The sequence below is a fragment of the Diabrotica undecimpunctata genome, chromosome 6, assembly GCF_040954645.1.
Source record: "Diabrotica undecimpunctata isolate CICGRU chromosome 6, icDiaUnde3, whole genome shotgun sequence".
In the NCBI taxonomy this organism is placed as follows: Eukaryota; Metazoa; Arthropoda; class Insecta; order Coleoptera; family Chrysomelidae; genus Diabrotica; species Diabrotica undecimpunctata.
The window spans coordinates 104,663,878-104,691,208 of NC_092808.1; the positions used below are offsets into that span (position 1 = coordinate 104,663,878).

Consider the following 27,331-nt stretch of genomic DNA (forward strand, 5'->3'; position numbering starts at 1 on the left):
CCCCTTGATATGACCACAGAAATAATTCCTTTATTAACATTTGAACAGCGGCGTGCTTTATTTTCTTTTTATTAATATTATATTTTATTTAAAAATTTTATCGTTACAGAACCGTAACATTTTTCCCCCGGCTTGGGAAATTCCCAAGACCCAATTTCGGAAGAAATTTTTGTTCCCCTCGGAACCTCAGGCCGTAACCTTTTCGAAGTTGATGTTACATTTTCCCTTTAAGTCTACTATTTTAGTCATATTTACCAGACTTTCCTTCTCGAAAGCCAGCATCTCCTTTTCTAAAGGTAGAATACATAATTTAGTAATGGGTCTGGTATATATACCAGTAGATGTCCTTACTTCCACATTTCGCACCTTACCGTCCGAACCCGGATGTATTTTTATTACTCTTGCCAATTTCCATTTCATTGGTGGCAAATTATCGTCTTTTAGTAAGACTAGGTCATTCAATTTCAAATTGTCCCGCTCTAAATACCACTTATTACGGGCCTGGAGTTCAGATAAATAGTCTAAACTCCAGCGTTTCCAAAAGGTTTGTTGAATTCGAGTTAACTTTTCGTATACAGACAGTCTGTTTTCATTAACATTTAAAATATCCCTTTCAGGTAAATTCACTAGACTTTCTCCTATTAGAAAATGTCCCGGGGTGAGACTACTTAAGTCATTTGCATCGTTGGAGATGGGTGTCAGAGGGCGAGAGTTCATTACGGCCTCTATTTGGGTTAGCACCGTATAGAATTGTTCGAAAGTTAATTTAGTATCACCTAACATCCTATAAATGTGATATTTGGCCCTTTTTACGCCAGCTTCATGTAAGCCACCCTGATGGGGTGCTTGAGGTGTTAAAAATTTAAATTCTATGAAATTATTTAAACAATAATTCTTTATTTCCGTCTTTACCTCCGACTTCTGGAAAAAAGTTTTTAATTCTTTATATTTGTTTCGACATCCCCAAAAACACGTACCGTTATCTGACAAAATAGATTTCGGCAACCCCCTTCTACTTACAAAACGTTTTAGTGCCATTATATATGCCTCTGTAGACAAATCGGAAACTAATTCCAAATGAACGGCTTTTGTAACCGTGCATACAAAAACTGCCATGTAACATTTAACTAATGAGGCCTTTCGCAATGTAGAAGTTTTAATCTGAAAATAACCCCCATAGTCTACCATTACATTTGTAAAGGCTCGGATGGGCGTTACCCTATTGGCAGGTAATTCTGCCATCAACTGCTCGGCATTTCTCTGCTTATACCTAAAGCATACGTGACAAGATCTAACAATCTTTTTTATCATTTTTAAACCGTTCATAGGCCAGTACCTAGTACGGAAATTTCCTAACACTGTTTGAGCACCCGCGTGGTGCAAACGAATGTGTTCTCTTTTTAACAATAGATAAACAATTTTATAATTACTGGGTAACAAAATAGGGTGTTTTTGATCGTAATTTAAATAAGTATTACCTAAACGGCCTCCCACTCTTATAAGTTTTAAGTGTGGGTCCACAAAAGGACACAATTTCTGTATAGATTTATTTTTTACAAAATTATTTTTTGTTAACTCCTGAAATTCTAAATTTAAATTTTGTTTTTGAATATTTTTTACAATTAAAATCTCTGCTCGGTCTAATTCCTCGACAGTAATTTTACCCGTCTGGGTTTGCAATTTATTGCGTGAATTTTTTAAATTATTCACAAACCTATTTACAAAGGCTATAGTATACAAGAGTTTAGTAAACGTTGACGTTTTATTAAATAATTCGGAAAATATATCTTTTGTTTCGACATGTCTTACCACTAAGGCTACCTTTTGCTTCTTAAGCTCCGTGTCAGTGTTATAATCAACATTCAATTTAAATTGTGTATAATCAATATTTTTATTTAACAAGAATTCAGGTCCGTTCCACCATAATTTATTATCAATTAATTGAGCAATTTTAATTTTACGCGTAGGAATATCCGCGACGTTCAATTTAGTGGGTATGTGATGCAATATGATATTTTTTGATATGTTTTGGAATTTTTTTACCCTGTTTGCCACAAAAACATTCCAATTTGTTTCTGGGGACTTTACCCAATATATTGCTATCTCTGAATCGCACCATAAGTGTATCTGTTTTACTTCCAAAACAGAGGACAAGGTTTCATATACCTTTTGGGAGAGTTCTGCACTCAGTAACAGAGCAGATAACTCTAATCGTGGTATCGTGGTGACCTTCAACGGAGCAACCCTAGTTTTAGCGGTTAGCAACCGGCTAGTTACAGTATCATCTTGATACACTGCCCGCACATAAATACAACAACAGAAACAAGTGGCGCTTGCGTCACTAAATGAATGTATTTCTATGGATTTTATTACTTTATTTATTTCAAAAAGACACCTAGGAATTTTTAAATTTTCTATAAGAGGCAATTCTTTTAATAATTGCTCCCATTCATGCAATATTTCAGGATCTTTCAAATTTTCATCCCAACCTAATTTAAGGCTCCATAATTTTTGTATTATTAATTTCCCCTGTACTATCACCGGAGCTAATAACCCAAATATATCGTACCATTTAGCTACAGTAGCTAAAATGCCTCTCTTTGTGAGGTTTTTCTCTGAATTTTCCAGAGAAAATGTGTACATAAATTCGTCGCGTGGAGCGCACCATTTGGTACCTAAAACTTTATTCACCTGTTCTATATTTTCCTCCGTATGTAAGTGATATTCTTTTATCGGAGTTGTACAAATTTCATTTATGAACTCTTGATCATTCGATCCCCATTTATGAAGGTTAAAACCGGCTTTATTTAATATTTCGTTAAGACCGGTATATATATTTTTTAAATCCTCTTTATGTTGACATCCTGTAAGTATATCGTCAACCCAAGTCTGGTTAAGCAGGCTATTCGAGGCTCCTTTATGTTTATCTTTGTTAATCTCCGCGATTTGATTTAAAACCCTAGTGGACAACCAGGGTGAACAGGTCAGACCGAAAGGAAGCCTATTCATTTGATAGTGTTCAAAATTATCTGTGGGGTTTTCTCTCCACAAAAATTTAATAAATACAGTTGATTAGGATCGACACGGACTTGTCTAAACATTTTTTCTATATCCGCCATTAAAATATAACTAAATGTACGGAACCTTAATAGTATTTCATACAAATTGGGTTGTACTTGCATTCCTTTGTATAGGACATCATTCAAGGACAAACCAGTATTCGTTTTTGCTGAACAGTCAAAAACGACGCGCACTTTCGTAGAGGAGCTTTCTGTTTTTATTACCGCAAAATGTGGCATATAGTATTTTTGTACATTATGTACATTTTTATACTCCTGCGAATTTTCTACCTTTTCAACATGTCCGCTGTCTATATACTCCTGTATAACTTGTTTATATTCCAGGAACGCTTCTGGAGCAGTTCTAAATTTATTTTCCAAAGCACGAAACCTCTTTTCTGCCTGGTATCTTGAACTTTCTAAATCTTTTATTTGATCATTTTCTGGTAGAATAACTTGATAGGCACCATCCTATAGTATTATTGTATTTTTCTGAAAGTGCTCCTCCAGTACTTCATCCTGCGTCCGGTCCATCATCACTTCAGGGATGCTCTCCAATTCCCAGAACTTCTTTACATATTTTTCTAATGAAGATTCCGTATTCGAATGGAGTGAAAATGTAGAGTGAACATTATTTACACAAGCTACAAACGAATTCGCATCCGTCAGTGCATATCGAGGAACCGAACCACACAAGATATGTCCGAATTTGGAATTTTGTAATATCGGTAAATTTTTAACAAGTCTTATAATGCCTTCTAGCAATATATCATAAGCATAATCGGCTCCGAGCAAGATATCGACCCTCCCCGGTATATTAAATTCTATATCTGCCAGGCTACAGTTTTCCGGCAATCGCAACTTATCTTTATTTATACGTAACTGTGGCAAATCGCCAGTGATTTTTGGCAAAATATGACATTTAATATTAAATTTATTTTTATTATTCAAAGTTGTCAAACGTAATTTTAACATTTTATTTGACACCGAAGCCTTTTCCGCGATGCCCCTTATCTGCAGCTTAGCATCTATAGGTTTCAAATTCAATTGTTCAGCAAATTGCTCTGTGCAGAAAGAAGTCTGGCTGCCTTGATCGAGCAGGATTCTGGCGACCTTTTTCTGACCCTTTACATTATATACGTACGCTTGGATAGTACCAAGCAACACAACTGTTGATTGATTACTAGAAGCATTATTAGAACTAACAGTTGTATTTGCGGACGTACTTGCCTCATTGTCATTGACATCCGTTTTACTGTTTGTTTTATTTTTATAGCCATTATTGGCACTATTTTTATTTTTATTATTAGTAAAATTATTTTTTGAATCTTTTTTCACGTTTATATTTGAAGAACTCTTCGTTTTAGTTCTGAAATGCATTTGACTATGATGGTCTTTTGCGCAATATTTACATTTTATATCGCTTCTACAACTATCTGTATGTCCTTTTAGACATTTAATACAAAGCTTATGCTCTTTAACATATTGATATTTTTGATCGTTAAGAAGATTATTAAATTTATAGCAATTGGTAATTTTATGGTTATTTAATTTACAATAAGTACATTCCTCGGCTTTGCTATCGTTGGAAATATGGAAACTAGCTCTCCTCTTTATTTCTAAAGACGGTCCTGTCTTTTTGAAATGGTTCAAATTTTCTAAATGTTCACATTGTACTTTTACACTGTCTAAAAACTCTTCAAAAGTCTGTATTTCTTCGGCATGCGACCCAAATTCGAGTGCCCTTTTTGTACCATAATCCAATCGTTGCTCAACCATATTGGTCATAAGAATATCCAATATTTGTTGGGGTGTTAAATTTAAATTTTTTAGTTTGTTCCAACTATTATAAGTGTTGGTATACATTTCCCGTAGGTCATTCGTTAAATTGTTTGAATGCTGTATAGGTTTATTATTTAAAAGGGTTTTAATTATATTTTTTATTAATTGCGCTTTATTTGCATATCGTGAATCTAACACCTCCCATGCTAGCCTTAGGTTTTCACCACTTACGGGTATGTTTTCTAGTAGTTTAAAAGCCTCGCCTTTTACAGACGTTTTTAAATATAGCAGCTTTTGTACTTCCGGTATTGATTCGTTCTCCATGATGAGTGACTTGAATAATTCTTTAAATGGACCATATTCTTCATTTCCATGTGAAAACACAGGTATGTTTATTTTAGGAAGAGTGACATTCACTTTCGCTTCCATCGCCATTGGCTGCAGCATCGGTTCAGCTTCACTTGGTTGGCTGTTCAACCTCCGCATTGTCCCTTTTATTAATTTTATAGCTTCATAATAAATTTGGTCCACCATTTCATTGTCTTTATCATCTGTGAACCTTTCATCTTCTAGCAACATGAAATATGCTTCATTATATTTTTCATAATACGTCCTCAATTTTCCTAAAATCTCTTCGTAAATATCTAGATCAACCTCTACGATAGAATTTTTTACTTGATTTAGGATTTGACTAATTTTTCCTTTATAAGCTGCACGGGTGGCTTTGTGGTTAGACATTTTATTTTAATATATTAATTTAAATAGGGTATTACCAAATGGTTTTTATTTTTTAAATAAAATGTTTTATATTTGTTTCAAATTATTTTTTAAATTTTGAATATTCTTTCTTTCTAAAGTTTATTTCTAAAGAATTATTGCAAAAACTTTATCTTTCCTACAAAAGAACTTTATTTTGAATTTATCTTTTTAAACTTTATTTATTTTTGAAAATTGATTTCAACGTTTTAGGTATATAGAACGTTTTATAAACTCATGTATAATATGTATTTTTTAAATACTGAAAAACTTTTAATTTTGGTTTTTTAAGGACTTGACATCCCTTGGTCTGTTGTAAGCAAACAAAGGGTTTGATGCAGATCAAATCTGCTTTAGAAATTATTAAGTACCTTACATAACCTAATGTTTCTTTTAGACAAAAGAATTCTATAGTTTTTATTAACTAATAGAAACATAAATAAATTTGTTGTACTCTTTTTAGTACTAATATTTTTTTTACTGTTTTTCTATTTGGAAAATTATTTCTGTTGCCATATTAGCTCTTTTACCATTTTTCTAGACTGTCTGCTGTTGGTTTCTTCGGTCATATACTTTTTACTTTCTTTGCTTTTCGTTTTATTAATTTTTATATTAACATTAATGTGCTCAGATTAAAGGAACAACAGATCCGTGGCTCTTTGTGCCCTAAAATTGAGGATCCGCGGTCGAAGAACCATAAAAATGTGGGAGAACAGTGATACCAAGCCAACCCAGGTGATTAGTATAATTCTAAACCCAGAGAAAAACTTCACTGTCCCACAGTTCCTTGCGATTTTTACTTCTTCGCTTGAAGACCCTTCGATTGAGTGGACCACCCAGAGTTTCAGTAATTACGACCAACTGATAATGTTAACGAATCACTAGGTACCCTGAGAAACCCTGTATTATTGAATATAAATTTTTATATTCTAATATAACAACCTGTAAATCCAACAACAAACTATGTCTAGAAATAAAATGCAATAAATTATGAAAGTCGGTTTAATATAAAATAATATAACAAATTCTTGTGTAGATTAGGTAAAATGACATAATGTATTTTAATCATTAAATACCTACTTAAAGAAATAAACATTTATATACCCTAAGGATTGGTACCAACCTATTTATACGATAGGACTGGACAATTCTATCCTATCCTTAAACCTTAAAGGTTTTAGTTAGGTTAATTATAGTTGAATTTTAATGTTAATACTAACTTATTTACTGAATACTATTTTTAAATGCAATATTAGAACTTAGTAAAATCTAATCTGTATAAACGATTTATTGCAAAAATGATTGAATAAAACTACTAAAAACTGCGGATTAATGAGAAATTTGTTCAGTCATATCGTACATTTTTTATTTTCTTAAAGGCCTTAGCGCGTTACCGAAACCTAGGTTTTTTAAAGAAAAAGAAAGCACAATAGTCTACTTATTGATGTTTTTCGGACTCTTATTAGGTGTCGAATTATTCGTTGGCCTAGATTTCAGCTATGCCCTATGCTGCATTTTATATTGGGTAAAATTTACCTTGCTTTTCCAAAAGTTGTTGTAAAACCATCTACCATTTCACCTTCAGCACTTTAACTTTTTACACAGAACGTACATACTAAGTTCGTTACACTAGAACTAACATTAACGATTATTAGAAGTAATTTTTAACTGCCGGAATTGCGGCATAATCCATTTCATCAACATGACAACATTTCACTTTCCCAGTCTTCTCTCGAATGTCTTTTTGTTTTTCATTTCTTGCTATTAAGTAACCTTGGACGAACCCATCCATATTTTTGTATAGGCTGCAAAACTAGTTCTGATATTTGGGCGAGACATGTCCATCTCGCTTTAATTCGTATCATATGCAATAGATAACTATTCTTACACTTTAGAAAAAGACCCCTTGATATGACCACAGAAATAATTCCTTTATTAACATTTGAACAGCGGCGTGCTTTATTTTCTTTTTATTAATATTATATTTTATTTAAAAATTTTATCGTTACAGAACCGTAACAGGTTTGTTTCTTTATTCCTGTATGTTTCCATCAACTGCCTTATAATGAAATTTGCCACTGAAAAAGCCAAACTGGTTATCAGATAGTTCGGTTTCTTCACGTATCCGTCTGTTAATTACTCTCTCCCATATTTTCATAATGTGACGAAGTAGTTTTATGGCCTGTAGTTTGTACATTGTTGTACATCTCCCTTGCTTTTGTAGACGGGTACTCTTACACTGCTTCTCTATTCATCTGGAATTTGTCCAACTTCCATAATTCTATTAAATAGACCTGTTAAAAAATGTTTCACTGTCTCTTCTAATACTTTTCACACTTCCCCAGAAATATCATCTGTTCCAACTGCTTTAGTTTACTTAATTTTTTGTATTGTTTAAGTCACTTTTTCGTTTCTTATTTCGGGCACCATTGCTGTTACTGTCTTCGTTTAATCAACTAGATATCTGTCAAACTCTTCATTTAATAACTTGTCAAAGTACTTTTTCCATCTATTTTTGAGATCATTTTCGTGAATTAGTATTTTATTATTTTCACCTCTGATACATCTAATCTGATAAAAATCTTTTGCTTTCTATGCTCTATGTTTGGTTATTTTATAAATCTTGGTATCTCCTGCCCTGGTATCGTATAGTCCAGTATATATTTCTTTGCATATATACAGCTAGAGTAGAATATTTATAAATCAGCAGACATGCTTGAAAAATATTATTTGCTATTACTTAGTTCTTTTATCCTGAAATAATGATGGAATATACATTAGATAAAAAACCAGTTACATTATTCTTTAACTACCCCATTTTAATCTATCTCTTGGTTTTAGCTATTCGAGCTTTAAAGATTAAATTAATCGACTCAACTGCCTAAAGAAATAATGTTTAGCACCTTAATGACCAAAGCACATGAAACACTAAATTTAATGTGCAATTCGTAATTGTATTCATTAGACGAGGTCTAATATAAATGACATAAATGTAGTACCTAATGTATGGGATGACATGATTGTTAGAAAATACATTTAGTGGGGGCAATTACATGGCATTATATACCTTTTTAAATAAGGGAACTTATGGGGGTCTGTTTTTCTATAGAGAAGAATGAATAGCAATAGGAACAACGATATACTATATTCGTGACCTTAGATTACCTGTTCCTGAAGTATACTGGTATGTTTTACAGGAACTAACAGGCAACTTGACCAATTTGTATCGTATAATAATTCACTCCATAGTCACATTGAATTTACATAAAAAACAAAACAGAATCAATTAATAAATTCCCTATTTTTAAAAATTATTATACTTAAAAACAAACATGAGTTCTCCGTATATCATAAACCTAACCATACTAACACGACTATACACAATTAATCATCCCATCCTACATAACATAAGATGGCAGCCTACCATAGTATGTTACATAGATTAATAGAAATTCCATTGTCAAAAAATAACTTTGAGATATAATTAAACATCATTAAATAAATAGCAGTAAACAATGGGTACAACGTATTAACAATAAATAAAAATTTAAATAAAAAATAAGAAAGCCCTGAAATTAGTATTTTCACCACCAGAGAGAAGAGAGAACACTCAGTACCTCCTGCTAGATTACACGTACAGGCGAGATATCAGTATAAATAGCCAAACAGATAAAAAAAAGGGATTACACTAGCTTTTAGAACAAACAGCAACTTAGCCACGCATATATATTTAAAATAACAATAGCTAAAAGAAAAAGTACTTACACAGGGGTGTATACAAACTTACATGTGGCGATTCCCCAAAAACTTATATCGGTCAAACTGATAGAATTTCGAACAGCAGAATATAAAAAGGGTTTCAATAATAGAAAAACAGATTCTACATACGCACTTTACCGTCTAGACCAGCGGTGCTCAAAAGGTAGATCGCGATCGACCGGTCGATCGCCAAAGTTTTTGAAGTCGATCCCGATTCATTGAGAAAATACGGTCACTGTCCTGACACCACATGTGCATGATCGAAATAATTATGATGCTATGTATCAACCGATATGACTGATACCGCCCAGTTGTGTATTTTCATTCGGATGGTATTTTCTGACATGTTGGCTAAAGAAGAATTGTTAAAAATGCTGCCTCTGAAAGAAAAAACTTGCGGAGAAGATATATACAACGTTTTTATAAATTTTGTGAAACAATACGAGCTACCGATTTACAAACTCGTGTGTATTACAACAGATGGTGCACCATCCATGACTGACGTTAACAATTGATTTGTTGCATTATGTCGAACTTACGATGAAGTTCCATCGTTTTTTCATTTTATTACATCATTTACCAGCAAGTTTTGTGTTCCAAAATTTTAAATATGGACGACATCATGAAAATGACAACAAAAATTGTGAATTCAATCAGTGCGCGAAGCTTGCAACGAAGTCTTTTTAAAGCGCAATTGGAAACTAGCGACTTTGCTGAACACACTGATTTACTTCTGCATGCAGATGTGAGGTGGTTGAGCCGTGGAAAATTTTTAGATAGGTTCCAGAAGCTACTTCCCCAAATAATTTCTTTTTTAGAAGAACGAGGGGACGACACTAATCTACTTCAAAACGAAAAATGGCTCAGTGATCTGGCTTTCCTAACAGATTTAACAAATGATTTAAACCTCCTTAATTTTGAACTACAAAGTAAAAATAAAACAATTATCGATATGATGAGCGCAATACATTCTTTTGTCAACAAATTGAAATTATTAATTAAACAAATTAGCAGAAAGGATTTAAACAACTTTCCATTTATTACGAGACGGAGCTGCAAGCACTTCACAGCGAGTTTGAAAGACGCTTCGCTAATTTTAAAAAACTGACAGCTATTGTAATATTCATGTCTAATCCATTTTCTTGTCAAGACGTAGAAAAAATAGCCACTGAAACATCCGTTACGTTCAATATGGAGATTATTTCCGTCCAAAATGAGGTACTGAAAATAATTTCGGATATACACCTTAAATCCAGAGCGACCGATACAAAATTTTGAAACAAGTAGCTCTGCAGCTCACAGCATTATTTGGATCAACATACTTGTGTGAGTCTGCATTTTCCCAAATGAAGATAGTGAAATCAAAATATCATAATCGGCTAACTGACGAACATCTCTCTTCATACTTGCGTTTGGCCCTCAATAATTACGTACCATCATATGAAATACTTGTGGATGATATGCAGTGCCATGAATCAATATCCAAATAAAATTATTATGAAAAACATGACTTTAATTACAACTCTCTGTAGTTACAACTTTTTATCAACTAGAAATGTGCAATAAAGTTTTTTATTTTTAAAATTGTTTTTTTATTATGCTTTGTTTTTAAACCAGGATGAGTAAACTAAAAAGACAGATTCACACCCAAGAAAGTCACTAGAAAAGTTAACAAATACATCTTCTTTTTTGGTTGATCATATCGGCCTTCGACGGTCATCCAAAAATATTATATTAGACTAATACGTCGCTAAAGAGTTCTAAAAACAACTGTTTCTATATAAAAGCGGAATAAAAATCTAAAAATTAAAAGAATCACGCAGAAAACACAAACAATTGCGGAAATAACTTAATTAACCTATGAAATGCCATTAGTGTCAAAATTTTGCAGTTTATGTGGTAGATCCCATGCAGTATAAGTCTGAGCATCACTGGTCTAGACCATAATCATTCGTTTAATAACAAATTTCAAATTCTTCGCATCCAAAATAAAGGCCTTAAGCTATCTTTATTAGAATCTTTGGAACTAAACAATTTAAAAAATACAGACATAATTTTGAATGACCTTGAGACAGTTCTCTTCTCCTCAACTAATTCAATTAAAGACTATAAAGTGTAAACACATACCAAAAATAGATTACTTGAGAAAGGCACTCTGCCGAAACAGCTATAGTGATAAGAATTTATATTAAATTTTGTGGATGTGGAAGTTTTCAGTGTTTTGAAAAATTTTTATAGTTTGAGTGTATACAAATGTCTGACAATCTAGAAGAAATAATCTGTTTTTTTGCATAGGTTTTCGTAATATATGAGTACAGAAACTTAAAAGCCACTAAAATGTGGTTCTTTATTTTGCTATGTAGTATATTATTTTATTGTTGTCAATATAAAAGTTTTTTAACTATAAGTGGTTGGTAATTCCATATCATATCAAAAACCTACTTGTTTGTTTGGTTGAGAAATTCTAGTTTGAAAGTTAACCATAGTTGTTTTATTTTTCGGAACTCTTTCATCTTTCACAAAAAATTTCTTGTTAACTTGTGGATCGAATTTTGTTGTTAATATTTTTTTGTTATTTTTAGTTTTTCTGTGCGATTCCATGCCATTAGTGACTTTTCTTTGGGATTTGTATTATTCGCTATATAGTTATTCTTGGACAAAAGTTTTATCGGTTTTGAGAGATTATAAGAGGTTTATTTTCGACAGTGTCAGCTGTACAAAGAAAATATCATTACTTATTACTTGAATTGTTTTACTAGGCTACATTTTGCTAGTTAATTTTGATTTAAATATCATTTTTATTGTACTTTCTTTAACGTCCTTTCCAGGAAGGGACGAATAGAAGTCGAATAAATCTCATAAAGGCAAATAAATTATGGTATACTGACAACTCTAAATAAGTGACATTTGTTCTTGGAGGGGGGGCAACTTCCAACTTGGGGAGAGAGGGAACTTATAATGAAACACCAAACTAAAAGAACTAAAAAATACATAAACCCAAACTACATAAAAGACATAAATATTAAGAAGTTTTCTTTAATTTTGGACCATCCTGGGGAAAAATTTCTATATTACCCGTGTATTCGCCACTACCCTAAAACCGATGAAAGAGGCAAAAGTATACCAAGAAAAACTAAGGTTAAATCTTAGTGAACACCTAGAACACCACTATTTCCAACTAGAAATGTATGCTAGAGATATACCTACAGGAACTAATAAAGAGGATCTGCAGGGAGCGATCCATAAAAATCATATCGGATAACCAGACTGTGTTAAAGACATTAAGATCAAATCGAATTGACTCCAAGTTAGTTTGGAACTGTCTTTATAATCTGATTTGCATTGAAAAATAAATAACTTTACTTTGATTGTCTGGATATATTGGTACTAAAGGAAACGAAAACGTGGACCTAGACATTCAAGTACATCCAAAAGAACATAAACAGACTGGGTAGAACATGTAGAAGTGTAACCACTGGTACGAACAAACGGATCCTACAACCCTACAGCAGGCGTGCTGATTACTTAACTGTTTCATAACCAGATGCGCTTTGTTTTTGTACAGTGCATTACCAGATTTGGAGAGTTTTAACAAAATAGCAACCACAATTTACAAAAATAGTTTGTTGTTCATTAAATTATTTACATAAAAGTGCATAAACAATGCTAATATAACCATGTACCCACGATGTACCATGTTCACTCGATTTGTTCTGATAGGTGTCGATTATTGTACTGATATTTGACGCAGGTAATTGTGGTTTCTGAATGCATTTTGCATACAAATATTCTACATTGCCCATCTAGTTTTCTAGATCTTTGCAGTTCTGTTCCAGTAGGTTCTACACATGATTTATATTTCATTAGAAAACCTTCAATATCATGAAAAATATCTCACTTTTTCTAAACGATGTAGTTTCGATAAAATCAAACTTAAATTCTTTAGAAAAATTCGGCGACATAAACTGGGATTTGATTTATTGGCACAGAAAATACCTGCGCATAAATACCCGTCATATCCATAAGGTAAAAAATAAAATTCTTGGCTATCTTCTTGTTACTCTTTTTACAGAATATGATTCACACATTTGGTCAATACTATCCACACCGCCTTTTTGTGGCATTTTAATAATTTCTGGTTTTTTAGTTTCGAAGTCTACGGTGACAGTACCATGCAGATTAATAAAAGTGTTACCGAAGTTTTTTTTTGAAACAAATGAAACCAAAGTGACGTTTTTCTGGAATCCAAAGAGTAACGTCTCCACTTCTGTTTCTTTTTGGAGTAAAAATTCAACAGGTATTTCCCTTTTGTTGTTTTTTCAGAGTGTCAATTATAGTTATTTTATTTTTCAAAAGGGAAATAGCTAAAGGATAACAGGTATATCAAGGTATACCAATTATCGGTTGTCAAGTTGTAATTTAAACCTTTTATATAATTAATAAGCTTATCAACAATATTACTGGAGGAGTTTGATACAGGATAAGGCCCCTAGGTTTTCATCCACAGTAAACCTCTAAATTTCTAACAGTAAGTTTGTGCATCGACCAAAATAAACAGCTTGATATTGTATTTTGCTGGTGTATTTGGTAAATACTGGATGAAACTCCAATATCCTCTGAATCTCTCTTATTTTTCGTCTATTGCAACAAATTCACTAAAATGATAGGAATTTTTACAGTTACTAACAAATGCGCCCAATATTTTTTTAATTAGTGCAAGTTTGTCATATTTCGTGGTTTTTTCATCAAAATTCATTGAACGAAACAAAAATAAAAAAATTTATAACTCATTACATCTACGAGGATTTTTATAACTATTTCCATTAGATGTTTAAAGTTAAAGTTCGTTAGTATAGTTAGTATTTTTAGTGACTAGGAGCTTTTCCAGTAATAGCCCATGCAACATTTTTGAGCTGTCCTTCGACACAGCCTTCTGGCAACCTTCTAATTTTTTCAAGGGGACAGTTTAGAACAAAAATCAGTAAAGAAACCAAATCAGAAATGTTTTCCCTACTGGAGTGGCTTCAGACCCTGGACTATAATACTCTTAAAGCCATTTAGATCCATTTTTGTTCATAATTGATATCAATCTTAACAAAATATATCATTGCCGTACAGAAATTTTTAATCGTAAAATTTCACTTATCAAAGAAAAATTAATTCTCCTCTCAGAAACACCGGTATCGTGAAAAATGTACAAAAATGTTATTGTTTTCAGTGAGTTTTGGCTCAAATCACCTCATTTGTACTAGTTCTCACCCCTGTACAAACCGACATGTACGGTACTACAAAAACAGTAATCGAAATAACCATTCGAAACTATGTCTATAAATGCCGTACTGTATTAAATTACCAAAAAAGGGGTCAACATTTTCTGAATGTCAAAGAATATCCCTGCTACCGGTATCAATATTTTTGTAAGGCATTAGGTCGCAACTTATAAATGCCGTATAAATATGTTTGACCCAATTGCCCCCCCTTATTGAATGATAAGTTGACCTTACCTGTATAGCCAGTTGTACCAATAAAAATTGACGGCATAGTTTCTAAAGTTATTACATATTGTAGTATTGATTTATATGTGATTCACGCTGAGTCAAATGACCTCTTAAAAATATCCCATGGGTTTGTAGTCTATAACGCCATTATTTCACTTTTTAAAGTATGTTTTACATTTCGTTCTTTTTAATATTGAACAGATTCTTTTTTACTATCAATATTAAAATTAGTGAATTACACGATGTTGTCTAATTTATCAGAATTCATAATATTTTTAAAAGCTGATAGTTTTGAGGTCATTTTTGAAGGGATTGCCTTTGGTGCTGGAAGTATTTTTATATATTTTTTTAATTTTTGATTACTACGAGAGACGCCTCTAATCCTATGCAGTTTTTTATCTTTACCTTGAAAATACTCTAAAGCAGTTGTTGTACTTGGTCCAATATTATCCTCAAAGTTACTATCTCTGTCGTGGCCATTCTGTTCTTTTTCAGATTTAAAAGTTGTGGCCATCTTGGTATATTTTTTATTCTTCATCTATCTCAAATTCATCCCAATGTTCTATTGTCTGTTTCTGGGTCTAGATTAACAATTTTATATACCTCAGCCTCGTTCAAAAACTTTTTGCTAGCTGTGCAAAAATAAAAATAAATTAACAAACAAATAATATATCAATGCAACTAAATTCATACATGATATTCTCTCGTGTTTAACATAAAATAAAATAAAACTAAAGTTAATTTGACTTTAATTTTGAATTATGACTTTTTATATAGTAAAATAATTAATGAATAAAATACACTAAAAGACACGCATTATATTATATAAACAAAATCGTCACATTTTCGTATTTCTAAGAATTCTTGTGAAACCCCGCTGCAAGAACAACTATTAATTAATTAACTATTCGAACGACAGATCTCTATTGGACAAATAGACGCGACGATATCGTCAGATTGCCGACGGTTTCTATTGGATTTTTACAAGAGACACGTGTACGCCCGCTGGAGGGTTAAACATTTGAGGCTTTTATATATGAAGCTTCGAAGAAGAGATCCATCCAAAGATCTTCTGGATACAAATAGGAATAATCTGCGAATTAGTGTAGGTCTCCTAACAGAATATAGTCACATCAAGAGGTCACGTGATTAAATTCCGACTGACATGCAGTGCGGATTAGTCACTGTACCGTAATAATGTCCTAATTTCATTACCTACATTAGCTTTTTATTATAATCTTTGTTTTTCAAACAAAATAATATTAAGAGAAAGCTAATAAAAATAATAAAGTGACTTAAATCAGAAACAAAACAAAATTATTCTTTGTTTATGTTGGTAATTTGGTTTTAAATTGCTAAACATACAATACCACCACTATTTATACTACTATGTCAAATTAAGAGCTGTCTCATTAACTCACTAAGAGCTGTTAAATATTTTAACTCATGTAAATATTTTCAATTCTAAACAAAAACTTCTGATCGTTAAATCAAGCCTTGTTTCCCTAATAATTGAGAGCTAAATTTTGTAATATTTATCACAAATATTATTCCACTATAAACAAGAATATTTTTGCACGCGAGGTAAAATTAATTACAATGACAACAAAACGCAAAACTTTCCAATCACTTATTCAACAACGGCCATAAAAGCAAACACATAAAATATACAAAATATCAATTTTTATGGTTTTTCTCTATATATTCCAAATTTATCAGATTATTAGACGATTTATTGCATTGAGTATATAGCGAAGTAAAATATTTGGTGCACTCTGTGTGCAGTAGTAATACAAAAATAATATATGTATTACAAAAATTTACATAAATAAACAATAGAGACAATGTTTTTAGTTATTCTTTAATATTATGTCATATAAAGTGTAAGGTTCCTAGGAACTTTTGTGGTGTTTTATTCAGTATACTACAATTCGATTAGCAGAAGTATCGTGTAGTTAAACATATTGTGACCATAAAAGAAAGTTTTAGAAAGAGACGGCAGTGTTGCACAATTTTTAATTGTCTATTAGGCTACCTTTCGAGATGTGGATCCTTTCCAGGTTACTAAGTATGGTTACGGGACTTAAGACTGTTATCAATAAAGAAGTATTGAAAAGAATAGGCACTGAATTGACCAACGATTAGTTTACCGTGAGATATAGTTGCTATAAAAGATTATTTTATCAAATTAAAATAATAAACGACGACCATTTTTATACAACTATTTATTGCTTACTATACGTGTTTACATAACTAAAGTTTCGCTGGCTACTAACTACAAAAATACATTAAAGCTACAACAAATTCATAATAGAAGTCTCTAGTGGAGGGAAGGTCGTTTCTAAAAACTATAAAATTTTACCTTGGGTAAAAACGTGAATTACATCAAATCATTCATATTGTCTTTCTCAGAAACACATAAATACGTAGCGAACAATAACCACTGGGTTCGACTAAATGCAAATGTTGAAATACCTACTTTTTTAAAGATAAGGATTATAATAGACAAATATTCCCCAGAAATATGTAAGAATGAATGTATTTTAATCTTTTAAGAGATATCTAGAAACTAATTTACACAAACTTAAAGAATTACCGATATGAATCTAAAATAATAAAATAAGATCGAAAAACAAAATGAACTATCTATAAGGAGACGGAACAGGCACAGAGAAACATATTTGGGAATTCCTGACCTGAAAGTTAACCAGTATAGTAAGAAAATATTGACTCTGAATAATTTTGAGTTAAATATACTCGCTGAAAAATTACAAGAGTGAGTAGGTAAAATTCCTGAGTAGGAGATATATTAGACGCTCTGTAAGTCAGATTATAGTACATCAATAATTATTAGTAATAAAAAAAAATTTCCATTTCACAACGAAAGAGGGACCACAAACAAGAATTTTTTATCTTTTTTGTTTTTACACCGGCTTAATTGCCTTGTTATAGTTTTGATACAGGACTGCATTCAGATGTAATGACTAGTTTCAAAGTTTATTTAAATGGATAATATTTATTCAGAATTACATAGCTCAAGACATGAGCTGTATTTCATTATCAACACCTAAAAAAACGTATTCATCAGTAACCAGTACTCTTAATTTTCCATCAAGAAAGGATGTTAATATTGTTCTGAAGCTATTTTCTTGTGGCATTTTAAATTATTTACTATTTAAATGGGAATAAGCCACAATTAAAGGTTTAAATACGTTTATTAACGTTTCAATTTCCACTTCGGAAATCGTTCTCAAAATACAAACATTAGTAAATTAAACAAATTAAATAAAGTTTTTGTCCAAAACCAAACCTAGCAATGAACAAGAAAGGACAAAGAATTGCATTTATAAAATACCTTGTGAATGCGATCAGTTTTATTTAGGTGAAACATCAAGACCATTAAATGTTAGAATAAGTGAACATCAATCCTATATTAAAAATAGAGAATTTGATAGATCTCAAATCTGTAAACACGCATGGGATAATGAACATAGGGTTCAATGGAATGATTCAAATATAGTCCTAAAAAAAACGGATGGTAAAACGAGAAAAATCAAAGAAGCGGCTCTAATTATGCTAAATGAGACCAATTGTGTCGCGAATTCCTCGGCAGAATGTAGTAGGATCTGGTTACCCATATTGAAAGAGGAAGTTATTAAAAGTAAAATACCAGTATTGGTAAGTCAGTAACATATAGAGAATACATCATTTTTTTTATTACAAACATATAAAATCGGAATTTGGTGTTTATTGAAGGTAAACTAAATGCACGATCAAATACTTACCATGTCGGGATAATATTATGAGGTTTTTTCCTGGTTTTTCCCTTATAATTTACTATGGAATCACTAACAGGAGAATTTTACTGTCATCATGGCATGTATTTGTCTTTTTAAAGACGAATTACATGTTATGATCTTTTCTGACGGATATTCTCAAGTTAAAGTTGATTTCATGTAATCGAATGAACTATCTTATAAGTAAAGTCGTCCCAGGAACGCAACTCAACAATATTGGCAATATCATTTTAAAGTCGTCTACTTTAAAATGTATAAGGTATGTCTGAATTGTCAATATAGATGAGTCAGATAAAATTAAATTATTAGAAGAATTTTTCACTAAGTAACAAAAAACAAAATTTGTTTAATTTACTAATGTTTGTATTTTGAGAACGATTTCCGAAGTGGAAATTGAAACGTCAATAAACGTATTTTAAATTTTTAATTGTGGCTTATTCCCATTTAAATAGTAATTAAGAAAGGATGTATTGTTTTCTGATCATTAGAAAGCTAGTATCACTGTGATCAGTTGTATCTTAAAAATACACAATGTTATCTGTACGTATAGCTGAGAATAGGATTTGTATTTATTTATCTAAAAAAAATAAATTGACAAATTTATTAATATTCATTAAAAAAAATTATAGTAAACAATCTAATGAGGACCCTAGAAGTAAAGGGGTATAAAAGGGACAAAAAGTAAATTTTGAGTAAACGCCGTTCAAAGTTGAGCCTTCACTGTAATTGCCATGCTTATTTAATGGTAGTTTTTATTCTCAGGTTTAGTAACTACAGGCATTATTATTATTTTTTACAAAAAAAACTCATAATTTATTTGACTTTACTCATTTTGGAGCTATTTTTAGGTTGCTAAGTAGCACTTGTACCCCTTTACTTCTAAGAAATGCAACATAAAGTTAAAAATGTAAATAGATCATAAAGTTTTTGTACATATTTGTTCTTCGTCATAACACTAATACATAGTTGACTTATTATTCGTAAATATCAGTGTCGTAATGTTGATCCAAATCGTTATTTTCTTCTGAGTTTGCTAGTTTTCCAGCTTGTTGATCATCATGTCGCAGATTTGTTAAGAACTCATGGTAGATTGTAGACACGTAGTTGAGTAACTGTTGAAGATTTAAATATAAAGCTTGCTTATTGAGAGGCCTTAATCGGTACTGGCAAGAGATCTGGCAGGACAGAATTTTTGCCAGCTCGAGTGGGTCTCATAGACAGCTCACTAAACTCTTCTATGCTACTTTCAGCTGTTTTCTTGTAAAACATTTTTCATTTGTACTGTAAAGAGTGTAGTTGTAGAAAGTGACCAGCTCCATCCAATGTTGAGGTACATACATGTCCTTTTTAATTCTTTTCTTTTTTAACTCTATTAAACGAAAGTTTTGGTTCGATAGACTCATTATAAGAATGGCCACTTATAAACAAGCGATGATCTACTGTTTGAATATTAGTGTTTCTTACAATGTAGAGCCAAAATTTGACTGTCAGATGACTCTTGTTTTGGCCTTCACAATTGTCACTAAATACAAAACCGATGCAGCACCAAGTGGTCCTCTGGGCCTGAACTAAGGGACGAGATATCACCCTTTGCGATATAGCCCCTGTTTCACTCAGTGTACTGAACACGACGTCAGATATTTTAAACGTCTTGGTTGTGCTCAATGTGTTGGAAATGATATTCAGAAAGTCGAAGTTGAAGCCAGTATCGGATGGGTAGAACTGGAATTCAGCGGGTCGTACTCCATTAGAGAAAGCTAGATTTATAGCTTTTGGGCGGCGTATACCGAGGGGGCGATAACCTAATAGGTTTTGGTTTACCCTATTATTTCGTCAATGTTTAAACTTGACACGTAGGGTCCAGGATTGGTGTCTGAAACAGCCTTTCGTACTACTTCAACTAACACACCTACACAGGGAATTTCCTCATAGAGATTGTGCAGATGGTCATCGACGTTTTCGCCTGGAAGGGCGAGGGTGCCATAGAAGCACAGATGGGGGGAGGCTTTTATATATTTTAGGAGATAAGATGATATTTCCTGACATCCACTTTACGTCTGACCTTCGTGTCACAAAAAGAAATGGTTCGTTTTAGTCTGTAGATTATGGACCCCTAAGTTATACGTCCATAGTTGCCTTAAATAATATGCGAAGTTAACACATTAGGAGTTGGCATAGTTTTTTGCAAGTCGAAGATGATCACAGCTTTGCTAGCATCCTTTGGGTCATGACACTCATCTTTTGCTGTTCTTATGACTTCCACCTTACGCAAGTGTAAGTCTTTTTCTCTCTGAGCTAAATTTTTTTCTCTGCCAAACCGTGATTTATTTTTATCTGAAATTTGTCACAGGTGTCTGTACTTGGCCTTTTGACACTAAGGTTGAACTGAGTATTAAAAATATTCCTGTAAAAGCTTTCCTTTACAGGTTCTTACGGTTTTTCATCCTTACAGAAATCACGATAAAGTTTGTACAATATTTTCAAATTAACATTCCTTCTCTTCGGAGTATTATTTCTAGTGTAGTGGCTTGTGTACCTAGGCAATTTATTAATAGGCTCTTTTATGATTTCAATTCGCCTTTCAGAAATTTTGTTCGTGAGTGATTTCTTTCGTCTTTTATCCATGTGGCCTTTCTAAGCCTATGGCATGCCACGCCTGAGAGGACTTTTTTTAACTTACGTTCAGTTTTTAGGTTACGTACATCTATGTCCTTTAAAGCTTAAAAAACGAACTCTTCTAAAAAACACTGTAATTTACAATAACGTAAAACACTGCAGTTTACAATAAAGTATTACTATAACAACAAATTATTATTGCTTTAGAGGAGCTATAATATTAGTACTCATCCAAAATGATAACAAACTAAACTAACAGACACAGTGGAACAGGGGTACAAGTGCACCTGTACCTCTTCTCTTCCAAGCCCTTCTCTTATTTGGCTTGGAGGTTAAGTAACTTGTTACTAGAACGCAGCACCTGTTAGACTTATCGCTTAGATTTCTTTACCTCCAAAAAGAATGAGAGATTTCCAGTTCGGCGAAGCAGTTATCTCAATATTTACAAAAATGTCACTTATACCCCTTTACTTCTAGGGTCTTCAAATAATATATAAGGAAGAAGATTAATTACTCCTAGTAAACGACTAATAGTATCCAATATATGACACAACAATTCCACATAATATTCTAGAAACAGAACTACAGAAATTAGATGTTAAACATATTGTCCCGGATTAATGTCTCAATCTAAAAGCATTTTTTGAAGACGACGCAAACGAAAGTGTCCTTATTTAACAAGACCGTACGGTTCATCCGATTCATAGAGTGTTTACAAAAGATATTGAGAGGTTACTAAAATTATAAGACAATATCTACCCTCTGTTCAATAAAAAACAATAAAAATAAGGTGCAGAAAAATTAGGCGCAAAATATCCAAATTGCTGGATACAAATACCTCCTCTAAATTAGACAATGATAAAGTACAAGTGTTGCTTTCTTATATGACGCAAACATAAAATATATTATTTTCTTATAATTATTTCAAACCACAAAAATCTTTATTTCAGTTCATTGCGGTGGCGATCTGTCACTTATGTGTCACTTGAGTCTTCTTGTTTTTATAACCTTAAGTGACATGATGTGCACTTGGAGTTGTATGCTCGCCACAAATATATCGTTTACAATTCTTGAACATGGTTTTGGTCAACCTGGTCCTTCGTGATGTGTAACATAAAGTACAGCAACGACGCTTTGTTTGAGCTACATCTTCTGGAGCCACTAGTCCACCTTCTTCATCGGTTCTTCCGTTGGTCTAAATCTGCTAAGCGATTTAGAAAGAGAACGTGGTATACCTGGTGTCCTAAGACTTCTTTTTTGCAATTGTGGTAAGGCTAACTCATGGCCTAGTTTCCGAAGAATTCTTCTGTACATTTCTGATTGAAATCACTTGGGCATGTCTGGTTTCGTAGCTTGTCCTGACATCTGATCGATGGAATCATCGTAATGCTGAGAAGATATAACAAGAACATTTCGATTCTTTTCTGGTACGTAGAAAACAATAGTGAAGTGTTCTCCAAAACCAACCATAGTTGACTATGCTGGTCGCCCTTTTACATTTAGCAGATCTACTGGCAGTTCCCTCCCTTTTAATTTTTTATTGTGCCAACATATGACAGTCTATTACTTTTTACTTCGGTAACAAGTTGCACATCTGTAAACCAATTATCTGCCGTTATATTGCGACCCGTTCTGTAAGTAGGTTATGCCAATCTTCTAACGACATCAGATGGTTTATTACTTTGTTCATAGGGTCCCTTTGGTTGCTTTCCAGCACATATTTCCAGTCTATAACAACTATAAAAAGTAACTGCATCACACATAGCATAAATTTTTACTCAGTATTTGGATGGCTTTGAAGGGATATATTGTTGGAACCTGCAACGTCCCTAAAAGGCTATAGTTTTTCGTCGATAGTCACACACTGTCCTAGTGAATAGCTATGTTTTCAATTATGAACAAAATCGTCGAAGAGTTCACGAGTCTGCGCAATGTTGTCAACAGCTTTCCTTTCAGGTATTGTGATGTGGTCATCGAAATGCAGGCATCTCATAAGAAACTTGAACTTTCTGAGACTCATAACCAGACGAAATATTTCCACGCCATGTCCATCTGTACCCCAGAGATCCTCTAACATCATTTTGTTGGCGTGCAAAGTTCCTGTTAGATATATAAGGCCTACGAAGACCTTGAGTTCTGTCATTTCCGTGTCAGTTGCATCACGTTGTCGGTCAAAGCGATCCCTTACTTCAAGATGAATGTACTGGTTTGTGAACTTGACTATTGTTTGTACCACTTTATCAGAAAACATCTGACTCCAACATTCTATATGTAACTTAGTCATGTTTCATGTATTACTCCTACGAGTCGTGTAACTAGGTTATGTGGCTCATTGCGTTGCTTCTTCAGGCGCGGTGTTTTCATCCATTTGGTGGTTTTATCTTTCCCAAAGTAAATTAAATTGTCGTGTAAATCTGGTTCTATCTCCGTCCCACTCTCTTCAGTATCAGAGTCAATAATTCTTTCATCCGTTGACTGATCTTCCGGATCTGTGTCCGGTTCATCCTCGAAATCTTCTACTTGGATAAAAGTAAAAAAACAATTACACGTTATGTTGCAGTGTATAAATTTGAAAAAATACGCTTGTATGTAAACAAACTCAATCACTATCACGTAACGAATTTGACTGAGCGGTAGAATAAACCGGTCTAGGAAGGTACTATGAAGGAGGGTTCTCCTTACTTTGGGGTTCAATAATAGCATTGAAAATTGGCGAGCTTATATCATTAAACGCACCTGGTGGATCATAAGGGCCTTCACGTTTTACACTTTTTCAACTTTCTTGAGTGAAATGTCTTTTATCTTTCCTGTCAGCCTCTCTTGGCTAACTCTTGTTTCTTCCGACACTGAATGGCTATAAGGTTTCAGAAGGTAAACGGGTCACTATATGTCCTTCTACTGCATACTCTTGGCTAAGAGAGTAACCGCTCTAAAACAGAAAATCCTGATCCACCTGGCAGGAGATGATGCATAGGTCCTGCTCCATTACACCTGTAAAAAAAAAGACGACGTAGCAAACGAACAAGGACTTTAAATATAAACACATGAAATATCCAAGGATGGGAGATTTAGTTAAAGGAAATGATCTTTTTCTTCATGTACCATCTCCTCTAAGAAGGTTGGCAACTATCATGGTAATTCGCACTTTAAGTACCGCTGCTCTAAAGACGTCAGCAGAAGTGCAGTTAAACCAAGCTCTCAAATTGTTTAACCAGGAGATGCATCTTCTTCCGCGACTCCTTCTACCCTGTATTCTTCCTTGCATTATTAATTGCAACAAGTTATAACGCTCGCCCCTCAAAACATATCCCAGATATTGCAGTTTTCTAACTTAAATTGTATTTAAAACCTCTTTATCTTTTCCCATTCTTCTCAACACCTCTAAGCTCGGACGTGACTCTTTCCACCCAACTTATTCTTAATATCCTTCTGTAGGCCCATAACTCGATGCCGTATGGCCATAATCTGTCCGAAACATCTTGCTTTAATCGTGCTTTAATCTCTTCTGCGTACTTATTATTTTCGTTAATTATTGTACCCAGATATTTATATTTTTCAACTTTTTTAATTTGTTCTCCATGTATTGTTATGTTTTCTTGGTGCTGTTGGGCTTTTGTAATTACCATAAATTGTGTCTTTTTTGTGTTTAGGGACAGTCCGTTTTTTTGACTGACTTCTACCACTCTGTCAACCATTTGTTGTAAATCCTCAAGACATTCCGCTAATAAAATAGTGTCTTAGGCAAAGCGTATAGTATTGATTGGTCGGCCATTTACTTTTATTCCCATAGTTAGTTCTTCTAGTGCTTCCTGGATTATTTCCTCTGAATACAAATTGAACAAAGTAGGAGACAGGACACAGCCCTGCCTGACGCCCCTCTCAATCTGTATTTCATTTGAAAAGACGTTGGTCTCTTTTACCACAGCAAATAGATAGTGCTAATGATCCTAATGACTCTCATATCTAAGTTTTTCTTTTCAAGTAATTCGATAAGACGGTTATGTCTGACATTATCGAAGGCTTTGTTATAATCAAAGAAACACATATATACTGGCTGATTAACATCCATACACCTTTGCATAAGTACATTCACAGCGAACAGGGCTTCCCTCGTTCCCAGTGCATTTTTAAATCCAAATTGTGTGTCACTTATGTCCTGCTCAAGTTTGTTGTGTATTCTCCGGCGTATAATTTTTTAAAATATTTTGAGCGTATGACTCATTAAACTTATTATCCGGTGGTCTTTGTATTCTTTTGCATTTGGTTTTTTTGGTAGTGTTATGAATGTTGACATCAGCCAATCTCTGGGAATGATTCCTGTACTGTATATTGTATTGAATAAGTCAACCAATATTCTAATTTGCTGTTCTTCTATTAACCGTATTATGTCTACAGGTATTTCGTCAGGACCTGTTGCCTTGTTATTCTTTGTTCGCTTCATCGCCTCTATTACCTCATCTTCTGTTATGTCTGTTCCGTTTTTGAACTTTTCCTGCTCTAGTACTATCTCAGTCCGTTCTTCTTTAAATAGCTCTTGAATATGTTCCTGCCATCTTTTAAGCCTTTCACCGACGTCTATAATTATTTTACCGTTTTTATTCAGCAGTATGTTTGATTTGATTTGTTTTTAATATTAGTGCCTGTTATTTCACTAATTTTTTTATGAAGGTTTAAATTATCATGTTTCTCTACCAACTGTTCAATCTCTTCAGATCTGTCACTATACCATCTTTCCTTTGCACCTCTAATCTTTCTCCTTATTTCTGTGTGTATAATATTATACATGTTTTTGTGGTTTTATAGGATCTCCTTGCTTTCATGAGATCCAGAATCTCATCGGTTATCCATTAATTTTTGTTCTTGATCAGCTTAGGTGTTGTTGTTGTCTCGCATGTGCGTATAAGAGCATCTTTTAACATATGCCATTTCCTGTTCGCATCTTCAGTAGGAATGATTTTTATTTTGGTGAGTTCTTCTTTAATTTTTAAAGAAAGGGATAGCAGAAGTAAAAAACAAATAAAATCTGATACTACAGCTCTTACCGAAACAAAAAAACGCCAAGGTAGCAAAGACACAGTAGATTTTATACATATTTATAGTTGAGTAGAGAAAGAAAAGAGAGCAGAAGCAGGGGAATCAATATTGATAAAAAAAGGGTTAAAAGGAAACCAGAAAAGCTGGAAACAAATCAATGAAGAGAATTATTAAAGTATTTATTACGTGAATAGGGCAAGATATCGAGATCATTAAAATATATGCGCCATCAGAAAGTTCATCAAAAACAGATAAACAAATATTCTATGAAACCTAATCAGCCTCATAATTTTTTGTACGGAATATCATTTCTCTTCGGTACAAGTAGTAACTAAACTTAGTCAAATACGTCATGTATTTCCATATTATGAGGTAATGAAGAGTAAAGCATTTTTTTAAACAATCGTATTAGAAAACAGTTATACGGCAACATTCAATGTAATGTCGACGAGAAATATCAAATAAAATTTATAGTAAGTCTATGGAATTCATTAATTGTTAAGTAAAAGTAAAAACCAATAATTAACAGTTATTCAAAGCATTCTTAAAGTAAATTTATAAAATATTTCAGGGTTCGAATGGGACTTCGTAATTTTAAATTAGAAACTAATTACCACTCATCGAAAAGAGTTAATGTGAATTCCAGTAGACTATATTCTCTTTATGCCCGAGATTAAAATTTCAGACCAAATCAAACCCTAATTAATATGCGTGTATAAACTCGAAAGTAGTATTACAGTCAGAGAGAAAGACGTTTTAAGAATTTCAGATTCACAGATTAGATTTAGACGGGCTTTTAAGATGAAGCGTGTAGGTAGATCGAGCGAGAAAGTGTTAGTTTGATGATCTTTTTCGATAAGAAAAAAGAGGTAAAAAATAAACAATTTAAGATTACGATGACTTACGCCTCAACAACATCTCGGGTGTTAGAAAAAACGGGAAACAAGGGCGTCTATTTTTTTAAATTTATTACCCAGAGGAATGCTCGGGGCTATGTTTAAATATAGGGTAGAGTGAGGTTAACTGGACA

The 27,331-nt window shown here is 32.9% G+C and overlaps 3 protein-coding genes across 5 annotated transcripts in view; 1 reads left to right on the top strand and 2 right to left on the bottom strand.

The window, feature by feature from the left end:
• Positions 1-27,331, top strand: part of nolo (ADAMTS-like no long nerve cord) — a 2,006,971-nt gene that overhangs the window by 551,290 nt on the left and 1,428,350 nt on the right. The window lies entirely within an intron of this gene.
• LOC140444556 (uncharacterized) lies at positions 187-1,311 on the bottom strand. The gene has a single exon (XM_072536317.1). The coding sequence runs from the start codon at positions 1,309-1,311 to the stop codon at positions 187-189; it is 1,125 nt and encodes a 374-aa protein (XP_072392418.1).
• LOC140444557 (uncharacterized) lies at positions 3,531-5,579 on the bottom strand. The gene has a single exon (XM_072536318.1). The coding sequence runs from the start codon at positions 5,577-5,579 to the stop codon at positions 3,531-3,533; it is 2,049 nt and encodes a 682-aa protein (XP_072392419.1).